This window comes from Acromyrmex echinatior, chromosome 19 (genome assembly GCF_024713525.1).
Source record: "Acromyrmex echinatior isolate Ae372 chromosome 19, ASM2471352v2, whole genome shotgun sequence".
Lineage (NCBI taxonomy): Eukaryota > Metazoa > Arthropoda > Insecta > Hymenoptera > Formicidae > Acromyrmex > Acromyrmex echinatior.
In genome coordinates, this window is record NC_141870.1 from 6,105,197 (window position 1) to 6,123,924 (window position 18,728).

The 18,728-nt window shown below is 33.0% G+C and overlaps 1 protein-coding gene across 1 annotated transcript in view; it reads right to left on the reverse strand.

Moving 5' to 3' along the window:
• The window catches only part of LOC105149022 (zwei Ig domain protein zig-8), an 81,189-nt gene extending 63,587 nt beyond the window's left edge, over positions 1-17,602 (reverse strand). Inside the window, exons 1-3 of the mRNA XM_087415903.1 lie at positions 17,554-17,602; positions 16,702-17,288; positions 15,219-15,398 (exon numbers count right to left, since the gene is read on the reverse strand). Of these exons, the coding sequence (XP_087272029.1) occupies positions 15,219-15,342 (124 nt within the window). The 5' untranslated portion in view covers positions 15,343-15,398; positions 16,702-17,288; positions 17,554-17,602. The remainder of the gene's footprint in view (positions 1-15,218; positions 15,399-16,701; positions 17,289-17,553) is intronic.
• Between the last annotated feature and the right edge of the window lie 1,126 nt (positions 17,603-18,728).

The window sequence follows — 18,728 nt, forward strand, 5'->3', positions numbered from 1 at the left end:
TTCCTCTCTCTCTCTTTCTCTCTCTCTCTCTCTCTCTCTCTCTCTCTCTCTCTCTCTCTCTCTCTCGCACATCTGTTCAGTTCTTTTTGCTCTCATATTCACGTTACATCGCTCTACGGTCATATATTATTTTATGAATAATGTGAATAAGGATCGATCGCGTAAATCTCCGCTGTCAATCGTGAATTCGTGCAAAGCATGAAAATAATTTTTATTTATTAATATTTCATAAGAATAAAAATTTTAATATATAAAATATTTAATGTAATCAAATATTTTTTTTAACTTATTCTTTTTAACTTATTCTTTTTAACTTATTATATTTAAAAAGATAAAATAAAGCACAAGTGATGCATATTTTGAATTACGATCCGCTTAGGATGACACATCGCCCGCGTATAAATTGTATGTAAGAATCTTGTATCTAAGAATCGCGTTTCAGAGAAATGAGATGCAGAGATTTCTTATAATCTATAAGCTGAAAGATTTTACGATGTTCTGAAGCAATCGGAAATATTGATATCGAAAATAGGGGAAATACGATTGAGTCGAGAGAAAATCGACTTTCATACCTTCTTTCTAGAAACGTGGTCTCATTACTCTGAGGAACAAAATTTGATTTTTTTTTTGTCTTTGATTTTTTTCATGTGGAATTTCTCGAAGATTTTTGGCCGCTGAATTTGAATCCGTGCTCAGAAAAATTCTATCACATTTTTTAGTAAAATGGAGTAATATATAAAAAATGATGATTTTAGTTATATTTAGAATTATTGCAGTTAAGGAAATGTTATTTTGCCAATTTTGTCTACACTATCTTAAAGTGCTATCTTATACCTTCAAAATAAGTTTTTTTGGTTTCTATACGATTTTTTATGACCAAGTTACGAAGATTTGAAGTTAGACATAGGGGAGATCGGGGCTAATAGACTCATTTTTCAGTTTCGAATTGTTACAGATAAAATTAAGAGACTTATCGAAAAAATGAATTCTACACCAGTTACTACATACATTTGACTACCTAATAATATTTTAATAATAAAGGGAAACTGATAACTAATATGAAAAAAAAATGAATTTTTCTAATGTATTCCATCTGATTCAACTAGCCCCGAGGTTCGACTAACAATAAGATTATTAAAATAAAGATTAATGTATTTTAAGCTACATCTTTGGCTACATATTAAAACTTTTATAAAAATATTATTACAATTTTTTATTATAAATTATTTTTATAATTTATAAAAATATATTTTAAACACAAACATTCGCTTCGCAGGGCAAAATAATGTTTCTTTTTGCAAAATTTGTTCATTTCATGCAAAAATACATCGAATGAGCCTGGTTTTCGAAAGATTGGACACGAGCAAACTGAACTTATAACATTTACCATTGAGGAAAAATTTGAGTAAGTATTATAAGAGTTATCACTAAATGAATCATACAGTTTCATGCTGTAGTTAATCTATTATCCCCATCTGTTTATTTTTTAAAAACATTAACAATATACGATAATAAAGACATATAATAAAAAAAAATCTGTTGGATTATTGTATGTCTTTATTAAGTAAAAACTACATTTACTGTATAAGTAGAAATCAAATATCTCAGACAATCATATACGATTGTAAAACAAAAACTTTAAGAATAAAAATATTTACGATACGATATACGATTTTTTAAAATTGTGGCATAACTTCTATCATAGATGTGTTCGCAAAACAAGATGTTACAGCAGACTTAGTGGCAGTCGCTGCTGCGTGTTCAGACACGTTTACGCGTATTTTGTTTTTAATGTAGCCTCGATTATTCTACTTACCCCTATAGTCAATTGACCCCGGTCTCCCCTACGCTATTTCCTGCTGTCGCGCTGCGTTCACTTGGCGCGAGACTACCGTATCTCTTGATCATGTACAGCTAGCAAGTGACAAAATAAAATTTCCTTAACCACAATATCATTATAAAAATGGGCAAACTCGTCAATTTTCATCTATTCATATCATATTATTCCAATTTTCTCCAAATGTGATAAGCAAATTCTGAGGACAGCGTTTTTAGCGTTACAAAATACTTCAGAAATGATACTTTGCAAGCCAAAGACAAAATCAGTGTTCCACATTATAGAGACTATGGCACAGTATTTCATATACCGCATAAACGATAAATTCTTTCTTTTTCTCAATATTTTTCATTCGTTCCTTTGAAGTTGATCAATTACTCGAAATATGAAACATTTTTGCTAAAGGTTTGCTAAAGGTAAATGTATTTTTTTTTACAAATGTTAATATCATAAGTTTCTATTTATCCACTTGTATGAAATATTTATATCAATTAATTGCAAAATTATTCATTAAATCTCTGTACATTAGTTTATAATACCACGCTCCAATTGCAACAAATTTTCTTAGACTTAGTCGGTTACAATTATATTAGTAGCAATTTTTTCGAAAGTAGTATAAGAATGCTTTATCGTTTTATGGCACAGCGTTCTTTCACTTGTTGAGCGCGAAAAGCTCCGTAGGATTGTAGACGTGAATTATTCACTTTTCTCTTAGCGAACATACACACATACACACATATTCTTCTTGGCTGGTGATCCTACCGCCTTTATATGCCTTCGATGAAGGATGTTACGATCCGAGACCGTCATCGGTTTGCACGGTTGATCCTGTTATAAATTTTGGATTCGTTGGCGGAACGCAACCATATTTCCCAGTCACCCCGCCACGAGAGAAGAGAGGAGAAAAAGCTCGTTTGATATTGGCGATATAGCAGCGTCGTAAATTGCGCTTTGATATATCATGACGCGATCGGTGGATATTGCGCGTTATTCTCAGTCTGATCTATGTGTGCGCTCGTTCTGGCTGGTAGGACTTTTTGAAAAACGCCTGACAAGGTGGAAACAAAAATATTTGCTTGGCGGATCGGCTAGTGATATCGCGTAACGGATATCGATCTGCGTTAACCGTGGCTACTGCGAATTGATGAATTTTCACTCTGACGGAAAATCTATTAGCCGTACCATAAATCAAAGAACGTTTACTCGCCCACGGGGTCTAGGAATTCCCTTTACCTTCGGTTAACCGCTGTATGCGGACGTATTACGTTGTAGTTATCCCTAGCTGCCGAGAGTTACTCACTGCAAACGTAAACTGTGTAAACGTGCCAAGTGCCTTCATCACGCTTTACAGTTTGCAAAATGATTAATGTAGCGCAACCTGGTTGGTTTTCTGCGTGTCAAAGAAATTTAGTGAATTCGGGCGTAAATGTGAGAAGTTCTGCGAGTCCAACTTCGTTTCAAGAATGAACAATGTAAGACGCAAATTATTATTCATTCACGAGATCCATTCAAACGTTTAAATTCGACCGTTGCATATTTGCTTTTATTTGAATTTGTCGATTTAGTTATTTGCAGCTGATGGCAACTTTGATTCCCGTGAGATGATTAATTTTCACGTCGCCATCGAAGTGATGTCTACAATTTGGTCATTTGCGGAAGGCACGTGGTGGAACTAAATTAGTACATTTAATTAACGAGCGACGCCAATTAATTAGGCACCTTAAAGCATAATCCGTCTTCCCAAGCAGTAAAGCAATCCACTTTGCCGCAAATATCTTATTAACGCGAAAATTGATGACCCTTAATCCGTGAGCTCTTCAATTTTAAACAATTAACAGAAGTTCAGCTTTAATAATAATAAATCAAAAACTGTGAAGTGCTTATAAGAGCCAAAGTCAAATGTACGTTAATTTTTTTTTTATTCAATATAACTTCAATTTTATAATTTATTGTCGAAAGCAATATGAATCATCATTTGATTCAAATCTCGTAAAGTGTTGTCTATTCAGGAAATTTATTCATACGCATGTCGCGCTTGTGCTTGAATTAAAAATCAAACAGCAAATTTTTAATGGGCAACATTGCGATTTGCTTATGAAAGTGAGTCGATTCACGATCGTACACTAGTTAAATTACGACGTCGAATTTAGAGTGATGTTCTTAATTAATTATTTCGAGAGAAAATTCGTCTTTTAAGACTTTGTAATGAGATACTTTGCGAAAGCACTCGAAAAACTTAATAGTATGGGAAAAAGAGCTCTTTGTCCGTCTGACTCGATTAGCATACAATACGGTGAATTTCTTTCGAGTTTATTCGCCATTAATCGCCAAGTTGGATTCTATTGTTTATATCAATTGTAAAATTGTAATATCCTCTGTTCGGTGTAGCATCGAATACCGAGTTATCGAAATGCATATCCAATATTCGCGGACTTCGTGAGCGCCTTGCGAATAAAAGTTTGCGTTTCTGAATACCAATATCAGCAAGAGAAAGTTTTTTTTCCTCCTTCTCTTTCCGTCGCTCTTTTCTTACCGGAACACCTACTTGTAAGAATCTTATCGAAGGCGTTACTTTGGAATGAACCGATCGGATCAAGATTTAGGAAGAAGTAAAAAAAAGCACATTGAGCGATCGTGGCGCTAACCAACGAAGCTCGGGGATTTGGTCCTTTTACGATAAGCGCTACGATGCTCGATAATCCGTTAAAGTAACGACTTTTTCTAGGATCAATGATGGCGATGGCTCTAAGAGTGATCATTTTTTCGCGAGCTGCCGACAATAGAATTATTAAAAATAATCATTCCAGAAGGAATTATGTATATATATATATATATGTACATATATACATTTATATACACTTATAATCTATAAATTTATTTAGAGAACTTTATTAAGCTTATTGATTATTAAAAATATTACATCGAAAGAGAGCAATTTTGCAAGAATCTAAAAATTTAGCTAGATCTGAAAAATAATTTTGCTGGACTATCGAAATAATTAGGTAGGACAAATTGGGTTAGACTATCAAAATATTCTTCAGTATTGCTCATTAAGTTTAAGATTCCTGCAAAATTATTTTGATGGTCCTGCGTGGAAATTCTTTCTAGGCTGTAATCGGGGCCAAGTTAACTTTCCATTATTTGAGGCCCAAGTTAGAATATCCATCTAGAATATCCATTTTTATACTCTTGGCTCAATTTTGAATTGTCGTGCTTTTTTATCTAAGCCTCACATTGGTCTTCAAATTTGGCTCAGATTTGAGGGCCAATGTGAGGTCTAGATAAAAAAGCGTGACAATTCAAAATTGAGCCAAGAGTATAAAAATTTTAACTTAGGCATATTTTATATAATTGTAAGTAGGTGATATATTCGTGAGGAAATTTACCAGACACTTTATATTTAATATTGTAAGAAATAAGCGAAAAAAATATCAGAGAGTTCCAGGATTCAAACCGAGGCCTGGTCTTCTGTATATTGGTAGACTTCCATCCTGCCACTGATTGTAAGTTACACAGCCTTGACACTGATAACTTCTCTAATTGTTCCTATTTCCTCTAAATTTCTTACAATATTGGTCCTATATGGGCATTACTGAGGCATCCAAAGTAAAGGTTTGTCAACTCACGCCCATTTAGGGTATGGTTAGGATAGTTTAACTTAACTTCCTTGGTCACGAGCAGGGCCTAGTTTGGATTTCACTTTTTGTCCATATAGGACTAATATGAAAGTATGGAATTCCCGGATAAATTTTTACACGGGGTCCCACAAAATTATTTTCAGATCTGTATCTATTAAAATTTTGTATCTATTTAAATTTTTAGATGTTTCAACAAAATTGCTCTTTTAGTGTAGTCACATCAAAATTGTTCAAATGTCAATACTGTGCACTCGAAACTAATTTGCTAGCTGGAAACTCTAAATTATCTTTACGATATATAGTTAATCCAATATTAACTTAGAAACTACTAGACAATATAAAGTTATAGCCACTTGTTATAAGAGACACGATTCAATTGGCAGTTAATGTTGATTTATCTTCGGTAGATACTCGAGCACAGGTGTTTCAAGAAGTTTCTTCCTTGATGGATACTTATTTAGAGATTGTAATTATTGTTTTTTATTGCTCTATTACCTCTTTTATAAAATGTCGCAAGAGATGAAACTTTGATGTATTGATTCGACTGAAATTCAAATGAGAACCAATTCATTTATCTCTATTTTCTTTCTACTATTAACATTCCTATAAAACACTGCGTACTTATCAACTCTTCAGTTTCGCCATAATTATGTTATTCACAATATATTATATTCGCAAATGCAATTTGAAATTCGTTAGATGCGTTCAAATGTAACCGTGTATCTTCAGGAGGAAGCTAAAGCCTGTGTATTTGTATATTGCATCGTATAACATTCCTAAACTCGTATCAAAGAGAAATCGGAACGTTGCAAACTTGTTCAAGCAAGCATTTTATACATAGATGGAAATGTCACGTCGTTGGCTAAACTTAATCCTGTGACGCAAATATTGAAGCCGAATACAAAATTACGAGCCACGACGAGGTTGTCGATCTTAAGCAGCATCGTTTGAATAAAACATCAATCCCGAGTAAACGTGAAAGGCTGAGTGGTATCGAATTTTACAATTTACGTCTGGCATACTTAATCTCAGTCTTATGTATAAATTAAGGCTAATCGCATTAAGCGGTGGCCGATTCAGCTGCTTACAAGACTGCATCTCTGATCGTAATTAACGTTTGTAACTTTGACGATACGATGACAGAATAAATATAAATCTTTAAGCCAAGTCAGAAGTCTTAATCTTGAAAGAAACTTTATCGTTTTGAATGCGCCGAGATTTGTAGAATCGGGAATAGCAGATACGATATATCAAAATTTATAAAAACGATGCAAAAGTCAGCGCAATAGTCAGAAAATTGCCATTTAATATAAAAGATATTAAAACATATTTCTTACTTCAAAAATGACATTGTTTAAAAAATTCAGTTTTCCAGAAAAAAGAAAAAAAAGTGTTTTGTTGCGTTTTTCAACTTAACAGAAAATTATTGATCAGTCAAATAATATCGGCAAAAAGATTAGAAACATGATTAAGTGATTTTTGTTTTTTCTTGTTTCACAACCTTTAAAAAATCATCCTGTTTGAGTTTTTTTAATACCCTATAAAATTATAATAACTCTGGAATAATTTATATTTATTAAAAGTGGTATATATAATATCACCGACAGTTTATTTATATTTTGATCAACTTAATGATTAACTCAGAATAAAACAAACTTTTTCTTCAAACTTTCGTCATCAAAACTTTCTCAACTCTAAATGTTCTTTGTGGAAGACTTTTTATTTACAAAAACGACATAACTCAAAATGTGTCACTCTTGTAGAAGATATTTATGATCTCTTCGAAAATGTTAAGAATGATACTAATGCTATTTGGCGGATGAACTGTAAAGTTAAATTAGTTTACTTTTGATAACTGATAGAATAATTTTTACCTAATTATTCATGATAATAACTCAAAAATCACATCTTTAGTTAGTGTAATTTTTAAGTGAGAAAACGGTACAGTATTATCACCATACTGAAAACATAATAGTTCGTTATATTGATATTATTCTACTATTCTGATATTCTTCTACTATTATATATTAAATGGAAATTTTCTGACTATTACACTTTCAGAAGCATCGGAACGCCGTTCCTATTTCCGACACATAATACTTATATAGTATATAAATACGCACGAGCTCACGCACACGTGCACGTTCATGTGCATGTCAATTTGCTCCTTTTTCTCATTTCGAGACGCGTGCCATCGAACGATGTGGAACATCTACGTTTTTCAATTTCCTAATGGATACGTTCAGTAGCTGTATGTTATTCAGCCGCGATCATTCAGTTGGGCTGATTGAAAATTGCGGGCGCAAAGCGTATCAAGGAATCGATATGTATGTTGACTGAGCCACTCTGTAACATACGTATACATTTTTGTAGACATTACTTACATCGCAGTGGCAATTGCATGACGGTATGATAGAACGCGTATAATTACATCTAAATAATTTGTTGGATTAGATGTTGATATGACATTATGTTTGTGCATTAAGTGATTAATTTTTTTTAATACGGAAAATTATGCAAAATGGAAGAAAAATATTAGAGATATGTAGAAAAGTAAATTATTATTATTATTGAGATTTTCTATTTTTTTTCTTTTTGCTAATATTAATCTAATAATGCGCAAAGAATGTTACGGAATAGTTGTATTATATATAAAATAATGATATTTTTTTGATAATCTTCTTGTAAGAGTCTGCGGAATATATCCGTATATCTCAAAATTGTACATCTTTTTAAACGGGAATTGTAACTTTTAATCAAGAGACACGGTAGTGGCGCGCAGCGCAGGACCGCCCCGAGTTGCGAGCATCCGAAATTATCGGTTTTTTAATAAAAGCTGGACTGATCGAGTTCTGAATATAAGCTCAATCGACAGATAATCCGAATTATATAATAAGCGTTTATTTTACCTCTATGTGTCCTACGAACGGAGATATCGTGATGTGAAATCCGAAATGTCAAAATTATATGTAAGATACGTCATCACCTCAAAAAATCATCTCTTATATTTTCGACGGTAGATGGTACACGTATATTGCTCTCATTTACCGATTTATTTATCCATAGTTTTATTAGCACTGCATTATATGTCGATTTCATCATATGTCGTATTTCACTGTATAGTTAATACTTTAATAAGTTACTTTTAAATTAAAAGTATATAAAAATATAAAACAGGCCGCTTGACCGCTTGACGTGTGAATGTCATTGCGTATACAGTACTCAATTCGCAATTTTAGCGTTGCGAAATTGGTAACGGCATGAATATACAGGATGCGTCACCAACATCTGGACAAATCGAACAATTTCTTTAAACAAAATGTTTTTAATGAAAAATTAAATATTACTAAAAAATCTTTTTACGTGGCACTTGGAGGATTCTTGTAGAGCACAATTATTCGATATATCCCCGATTAGTTTGAATGACGGCCTCTATTCTCGGTCTGAAGCGTTCGCACGCACGCTGTAATGTAGCGCTGTCTATACCGACGAATGCTGCCTCAATAGCGGTCCTTGATGATGTCATATTATGCTGAGACTTGTTTATGACCCTTTCAACTACGCTCCATACGTAATAGTTCAAGGGATTTATTTTTCTGGGCTGTTGGGAGGTCAGAATGGGAGCCGAGACGAGCAACTCGAGGCTGCTTGTCCTGGCAACATGCAGAGAGCATCTGTCGTACCTTTAATGTATACGATTTATATTGAAGATCCTCCTCGGTAATTTGACGCATTGTTAGCTCGCTTACACCAAAAATCGATGCTAATTTTCGCAACGATTGCCCTAGGTTATCCGAAATCAGCACTTGAGCCCTTTCAACGATTGCGGGGGTTCTCGTGGTGCATTCTTTCGAATAATTCTTCCTCGCTGGCATACTGGAACCTTCGTTGGACTGTTCTAAAGACGTATATTTTGCCGCAACGTCATAAACGGTTGATCTTGAGTATCCAAAGAACCGAATTATTTCCGTTGCTGAGCGAAGGCCTTCGATGATTGCGGCTCTTCGATTATACTCCGCACTTGATTACCGAGATCTGGAGATCGTTTTCCAAAAAAGGATCATTTCAGCTTTTCAAATTTTTTCAGTGTCGTGTGACATATACACACACACACACACACACACACACACACATATAAAGCGTTTGTCCAAATTGCTGTTCACAATGCCTTCATAGAATTTTAATTTTAATATAAAATTAAAGTAAAATTAGGGTGTAATTTATGAACATGAGACAAACAAGGAGAGGGTGAGAAAGGGAGGGGGAGAGAGAGAGAGAGAGAGAGAAAGATACGTACCTTTATCTTTCTGTTCAAGAGTTGTTTATATTTAGAATATAACATTTGGAATATAACAATCTCAAAAAATTAAAGACCAAGAATCACAAAACGAGAAAATTTTATTAAAATAACAAAATTTTTTAAGTAAAAAAACTTGGCGCTAATTCCGTTAGACCTTAAAATATAATATGGTGATCATCAAATAATATCGAATAAGAAAAATAATGAAGACATTTGAGAAAGAAAAGGTAGACTAATAATATACAGTGTGTGTGTGTATGTGTGTGTGTGTGTGTGTATATATATATATATATATATATATATATATATATATATATATATACGAGCAAATAATTAAAAATACCAAATATGAAAAATAATGAAGAGATTTAAGAAAGAGAATGAGGTGAATTAATATGACAGTATACAGCAGTTCATATATGCGAACAAATTCAGATAAGTATGTGGCTTAGATTTAATATAGAATAAGTATTTATAATTTTAAATCTACTTTTAAATCTAACTTAATATATGACGTGCGTTATATATTGTAAAAGCGTATATAATTAAGAATAGGATAATGATTTTAGATTTGTAAGACATGTGGTTTAAGTTAGATTTAAAAGTAGATTTAAAATTAGGGGAGACTGGGGTCAGTTGACTATAGGGGTAAATAGAATAATCGAGGCTACATTAAAAACAAAACACGCGTAAACGTGTCTGAACTCGCAGCAGCGACTGCCACTAAGTCTGCTGTAACATCTTGTTTTGCGAACACATCTATGATAAAAGTTATGCAATTTTAAAAAATCGTATATCGTATCGTAAATATTTTTATTCTTAAAGTTTTTGTTTTACAATCGTATACGATTGTCTAAGATATTTGATTTCTACTTAGATAGTAAGTGTTGTTCTTACTTAATAAAGTCCAACAGATTTTTTTATGTGTCTTTGTTATTGTATATTGTTAATGTTTTTAAAAAATGAACAGATTGGGATAGTAAATTAACCACACTATGGAATTGTATGATTCATTTAGTGACGATTCTTATAGTACTCAAAATTTTATTCCTTTAAAGAGATTTTCCTCAGTGGTAAATGTTTAGTTTTCTCATGTTCAATCTCGAAAACTAGATTCATTCGATGTGTTTTTGTACAAAATGATTTGCACAAATTTTGCAAAAAGAAGCATTGTTTTGCCCTGCGAAGCGAATTTTGTGTTTAAAATACATTTTTACAAAGTTTTAATATATAGCCAAAGATGTAGCTTAAAATTAAAACATTAATCTTTACTTTAATAATCTTAGTCGAATTACTCCGATCTCGGAGCTAGTTGAATTAGATGGAATGCATTAGAAAAATTCATTTCTTCATATTAGTTATCAGTTTTCCTTTATTATTAAAATATTATTACATATTATTAAATAGTCAAATGTATGTAGTAACTGGATTCATTTTTTCGATAAGTCTCTTATTAATTTTGTCTGTAAAAATTCGAAATTGAAAAATAAGTCTCTTAGCCCTGGTCTCCCCTAATTATAATTTTAGTTGTAATTGTGATTGTAATTTTAATGTTAATTAATGTTAATTAAACATTGTTTAATTCCTTTATGTAACATTTACTTATTATATTTTGAGATCTAGCAGCGTGTCAAGTTTTTTTACATAAAAATGTTATTTTAATAAAATTTTTTTATTTTGTGATGCTCCGTCTTTAATTTTTTGAGATTAAATGTTGTATTCCATTGCAAATATAAAAGACTCTTGAACAGAAAGATAAAGATACGTATCACTTTTTCTTGTTAATTAAATGTTATGTGTTGCATTAAAATATATGTTCTTTTCGCAATTGGCGCAAATTAAAAATTTTATTTCATTTTTTTTTAATACATGCATATGTACTACTGAGGAATTTATAATAAAAAATTAACAATATTACTACTTGAATTATATTATTTATCGATTTTTTTTTGTTTACGTAACAATTTTTTATGGGTTTATGGGAAGTACACTTGGCGCCTTTTTTATCTTTTTTTTTTAAAGTTAATAACACACTACAGAGTCTATTTTATATTTTAGAAAAAATATAAGCAAAAAGAGTCAATTTTTCTTTAGATTTGCTTTTGGCTGTCCATAAAACGTCACTTTATTTACATAAAATAAGGTGTTGCGAACATCACATTATTATACTCTCATGTCATATCTGCGGAGCGAATATACGTGTCAGGCTACGCAAAGTATGCTATAGTAGATGATGCATGATAAAGCGCATAAACGCGAACAAAACATAAAAGAACCGAGGGATATGTGAATAGTAGCAAACCGGAGTGACAGACCGGAGTAATACTCCGTAGTGTATTTAATAAAAAGTTACAATCCGTTTATAAAGGTATATAATTTTGAAATATACAGACGTTACGTATACAAGAAGATTATCAAAGTACAATTATTTTATATACAACTATTTCCGTAATATTTTTTGCACGTTATTCAATATTCATTAGCAAAGAAAAAAATGTGTAAAAGAATAATAATAATTCAGTCTTCTACTGTATAATATATTGATACAAATATAATCAAATTGTTTCTGAGAATGTTATTTTATTGTTTGTTTAAATATATATCTATGATTAATAGATAGTCTAATCATAAATATATTTAAATAAATACGAACTATAAAAAAAAATGCGCCACATATATATGTGTTATAGGCGATAATGGAATCGATTGCAATCGAAACGAGTTTAATTGCATAACTACAATTTAAATTCCCTGGATTCGCTTTAATAAGAGTAGTTTGGCCACAAATGATGCGCCTTGTAGCAAATAAAATCAGTTGCGCGAGACTTTATGAGACTCGGGAAGAAACCATGCTGTGATGCGAGTATTGCGGTCTGATGACAGTCGGACCGGAGAGCGCGGTTGTAAAGGCATCTTTTCGAACAGATTGTCTCTGGCACGATATTACGTCGACGACACCACTGCATCCGTGTTTATGACGACTAAATAACATAGCTTGCACCTTCAAGCTGAACTTAAAGATGTGCTAGCGGCAAGATCTTTACTCTCTTTTTCGCGGAAATATGACGTTGCGATGCTTTTCTCTATTCGTAAAATCGTGCTCATAAAATTCGCTGGTTTCGTACACTTCATGTCGTGTCGTAATTTTTTGAGACATTTCATATAATTTTCATTTCATGAAATATTTCATGTAATTATTATAGTAAACATAATAGCATTGAATTATATCAAGAACAATGGGATAGTTTGGAAATTTGAATAAAAAAAGGTTCGTGTATATTGGTAACTGTATACAATTAATAATTAACCATTATTATCCTATCTAATTGGATTAGTTTGAATTTATATAACTCGAAATATAGGATACCTTGTAAACTTGCTGTCGGTACAAGCATACATTTTGTTATTACAAATCATCATGTTAAATAAATATCAAACTGTCGAACGGAGAATTTATGATACTGCGTGAAACATGTAGACGCATCGATCCGATCTCGCGCATCGCCTTAACGTACAAAAATTTCTCCCAATGTTATCGCAGCACCGCAACAACGTTCGCTGTGTTTGCCCAACGGTGTTTATCGAATGGAAAAATATGCTCATGGCAATTCCGGTAATGGTGGCATGTGGATTCGCGCGCGGTGCTGTACCGTAAAAGCTACTCCATGCGAACGAGCATGCTTGTCGAATATACGCTTTTTAAAACGCTGTACACATCACCCAACGTTGTTGTATTCCACCGTAACAACATTCGCCAGGTCATTCTTCGTGTATATTCTCCCCAGATTCGTACGACCGTCGTTTGTGGATCTACAGATGAATACATATGCATGTCGTTACCTTTCAACCCTTATTCGGCATTCCTACTCTCCAACAACGTGTTTTTTTTTTGTTCGCGTATAATATGATACGCGTATTCGCGTATGATGGACAGAATTTTTATTGACATTACATAGTGTGTTCGCGTGGTATATTGTATATGTTACGTTGACAAAATTACTATTTATCCAGAATTTAATAATATAGTTAATTAAAATGTACTTTTGCGATCGAATCTTCTTATTTTTATTTTTCTTTCGTTTTATTAATATCTTTAATGATGTATATTATATTTATATATTCAAAATGTTTATAGATTTTTCTATAGCGACTAGTAAATGTAAAATTACCAGTTTCAATTTCGAGATCTGATTACTTACGATAAAACAAAATTATTGTTAATTTGAATAAAATTCGTTATAGTTTTGTGCACAAATCATGTTTTTCTCACATAAAATACAAAAAAATTCTTAGATCTGTTTATTATTTGTAATTTTTGCACTCAGAAGCTTTGCTTTTCCTCTTTCCAATATCTGAATATATATATTTTGTTTTAAGTCTAAACATTTTTAGAGATTTTAAAAGAAAATAACTTAAATAAATCTATTCTCATCATGCTCTTACAAAATGTTTTCATTTCTATTCTTTATATTAAAAATTTTCAGTTATATGGCATGGTACCACAGTCTCTATGTAATCGCTATGTAAGCTTGTAAGATATAAAATATGAAAAATAATTTAAGACTATACACTTTTATATTAAAAAGTCTAACATAAAATTTTTTTTTTTAATTTCTCCAGTTACTATGTAACTAATTAATATAAGTTGTGTATATACATATATAATTACTGCATTAAAATTATTAGAAAATATTAGTTAGATAAAGTATTTTATTCAATTTTAGTCAAAGATTATAAATGCTCTTTTTGAACTTTCAATCGAAATTTTCTTATTTCTATAATTTTTTTAAATTACCAGTTTTTTAAAATTATCGGATAATTTACCGCGATTTTTACTGAGTAAGTTATCATTATTTTCATCTCTAGCAGATAAGATATTCGATGTAATAAAATATTATTAAGATTTTTAAAGATTTTTTAATATATGTATATTTTATATAGATTTTTAATTTTATCGTGATTTATCTGACTTTTAAAAAAAATAATTTAATTATTAAAATATGCTAAATAATATGAATAATAATAATCAAAATTAATTGAATTAAAAATTCCTTATGCTAAATATAAATTATAATAATTAATCAAGTACAAATTAACGGCTATATAGAGTCAAAAGCTGTTTTCGGTGCATCATTTATGAACAAATATACCTTTTATACAAAAAATTCGAACGTTTCGATTCCATTATTGGGACCATCATCAGCAATAATATAATATACAAATGTTAATTAATGTTAGAGAGAATGTTGATATGCTATAATATTAATATATATTGTTCTCTTATTTGTCAACAGAGGTATATTTGTCAACAGAGGTATATATTTGTTCATAATTGATGCATCAAAAACAGCGTTTGACTCTATGTAGCCGTTAATTTGTACTTGGCTAAATAATATTTTATGTTTCATCTAACACACACAATAAAAATTCGATGTATCCTTACCGTGTAACAGCATGAAGAGGATGAAAACGCAGATCATTTTGAAAGGTTTGCACCAACCGGTCCCATTGCCGCTATATTGTAAATCCATTCCCAACGCTTTCACAGTCCATCGTTTCCGATACATTTCACGTCAACTGCTCCTTCAAAGCTGCAACAGTCGGCTGAGGGCGACGTGCTTTCCTGGTTGGCAGTAAAAAGGAATTCACTTCGCTCACTGACAGTTGCAACACTTGCCACTTGGCTGTATTATTTCCGTCAGTCATTGATAATACTTTGTACTTTTATATATTTTCCAAACCAACAAGTGCTTGTAAATTGAACAAAGCTTGCTCTTTTTTCAAGTTTTCGCAAAAATATTATAATTTTATTGATAACGATAAAATAATTGCATCGTGAAATTAAGGACAAAGTAAAAGTCTTATATTTTATATTTTCTCTTACTTGAGAAATTAAATCCATATATACATAGATCTTTTTAGATAATTAAATGATTAGCACGCAAATATAGAAATTAACCTCATATTAACATCATCGCCGTGATCAGGTTAACCATCTCATATACAACGATATACTTGATATTTTTCCGAATTATGCAACGGACTGTCATGCGCGAATGTACGCAATTATTCGGGAAAGTAATTACTTCTGCCGCGATTAACAATTTCAAGCACCAATGGGGAAAAGAGAGACAAGTGCGTTTAATCGCATTGCGCGTGATGTCGTTTCTATTCGCTGTTGAAAAGTGTACGTGCTATTTGCTTTTATGTAAAAACTATGCGAGCGAAATCAACAATATGTGACCAAATGCGCGATATATGTTATTGGTCCTTCGATAAGTTTACGTTAAGTGACGCGCTGCGGAATGCGCGATTGAAAACGAACGTGATGTGAGTTCAATTGAATTCGCGCATCCATTACCCAATCGGGTGTTACCGGCCAGCAAATCATAATCGACAGAACTAATTTGGTATGCACATAACACAGCTAGGGATATTAATTTCACTTGTCATTGGATTTCAATGAATGTGTCCGGATCCGCATGCGAGGATACTGCTATAAACCGATCTTGCTGCAAAGAGCATAAATAGATAGTTTAACCGAAGAGCCATTATTGAGCCGTTGAAGAATTCATGGTATGATCGTTTTGCTCTAATACTGATAATAATACTGATATTAAATAAACTTGTTTAAAAAATACATCACGGATAATTAGAAGCTGAAAATTGACTCCTAATATTAATGTATTCACAATCGGTGCTAAAGAATATTTAAAGATATTCAGACTAACATTTTGCTTTCGAACGAATGAGCTTGTAATTATTTATATATATTACGTAAAAGTAACGATATTAATATCTAGATTTATAAAGAAGTTACATGAAAAGAATTCTTCTTTTGAAAAATGATCAAATTGTCTGAGAGCACAAAGTATGCTTCGCGGTTATGGTAGAATGGAATTTTAAGAATGGCGATTTATACGTACGAGCAGCATTTCCCACGAAATATTCACGAGATATCGACCATGCTGAAGTCACGTGTTCGCTTTTTTGACGATTCATTGTTTTTGTTTTTTCTGCGCTTGGAGAATTCGCGCGTTTATCCGCACACACACAACGAAACACAGAAAACACTCATGACGGATAAATGACGATTTAACGATTCTACATTCTTCAATTTAATTTATACGGGTTCTCTCAGTCGCGTTCTCACATCTAATTTTCAAAATCGCTCGACGCGCTTTATCATCGTCACGCCATCGAACATCGGTTCGTTAGAGAGAACATTTCACAAATCTGTCTTCACGTGGAGCAGTGGTGGAGCACCTTTTCGCTCTTATCGCGGTTATGAATAAAGGACCGAGCGACAAGATTCGCGCAATCACAGAGAGAGAAGCGGTGCGTCACTAAATCCTTCGAGCACAGCTGGTCCGTACTTCCACGTGGGCAACTGCATCTTCGCTAGCAGGGATGGGATCCTCTGATTCCTGTGTGTCGCCAGTGCGGTGGGTGACGTACGATCGTTGCGAAAGGGCTCTAGGTAGGACCACTTCCGTGCGCCACTTCCGTCCCTCTAAAATACCGTTCATTCATCACGCCGCACTTACACTATAACGCATCGCGCCGCGACACCTTCACCCATAGGCAGCGAGAGCGAGCGGAGGGACGCAGAGGGTGTTATGCACCCGTGGTGTCGTATATGCACCCGTTCGCGAAAGGGCGTACAGGTGGGGGAGGAGGGGTACAACGAGAGAGAGGTCGTGCGAAGAGGTCGTGGGGTAGGTAGGGAACGATAAAAGGGGGTAGGGAGCGAGAGGGAGATAGATGCGTAAAGAGACCGGTGGGCGAAATGCTGCCGTGGTGGAGACCGCGACCCAACTGCGCCAGCGCTTAGCTAGATATCAGCCCCCGACCACCGACGTCAACTCTTACCACCACCCCCCCGCTGCGATGCCCAACCATGCCGGCTTTCACCCACCCGCGTGCCACCCCTTGTGCGCGCCGCGCCGTCATAGTCCCACCGCCGCGTCGTCGGCTGGGTTGATTGTGAGGATGGTTGGCGTTCGCGCGATGGCATTTCCATTACTACCGCAGGTATTGTCATCGATGACTTTTGTGTCATGCTGGCCGTTCGTCGCCACGCGCCGCTATTCTTGTGCTACAGGGCTATTAAGGTTGTTAAGTGGGTAAAAGCGCATATGTAGGGCTACAAACTACCATTATTGCCTGTCTCGAGCTTGCCAATGCTGTCCGCGATATTTAACGCCGGTGCTAGAAACGGTATTGACGTTGAAATAAAATTTATTGGCTTGGCTCGAAAATACCTCGGACGTTGCAATCTTTCGTGAATGTTACGCCTTTCAGTGGCTTGTCAGGTTAGCAAATTTAGTAGCACTTAATATACATCTATTGGTGACTTTATATATATTACATCAGTAATTTTTAAATTTTTGCAAAATCTGCAAAAAGAGTGAAACGTTCGATTCATTATTATACATTCCCATTAGTGCGATTGCAAAATATGATGGCAGTAATTTTTATGAAATGTTATAAATTACAATCTAGTAACATTTGTATCTATAAAAAAATCATACACATACAAATTACAAACTTTTTAAATTAATATTTATTACAGTAAAAGAGAGAGCGTAAAAAATTTGTATCAATAATTAAATGTTATCGACAGTTATTTCTGTTATCGGAAATTTTTTAATTCAGTATATTACGCAAAGTTTAAACTTAAAACTCTATTATGAATATTAATATAGTATAATAATAATTTATTTTTCTATTAATTAGTAAAGTCGATGGTTTTTTAACCTCTTTAAATCTTTCATTTCTTAAGCATATAAGTTAATGATATTGTTACTTACATTAAAGATTATATACAAAAAAAAATAATTTTGCTGAAGTATCTAAAAATTTAGCTAGATATATGTATATGTGAAAATAATTTTGTTGAACTATTAAAATAATTTTTAAAAAAATATAATGGAACTCGCAAATTGTACAA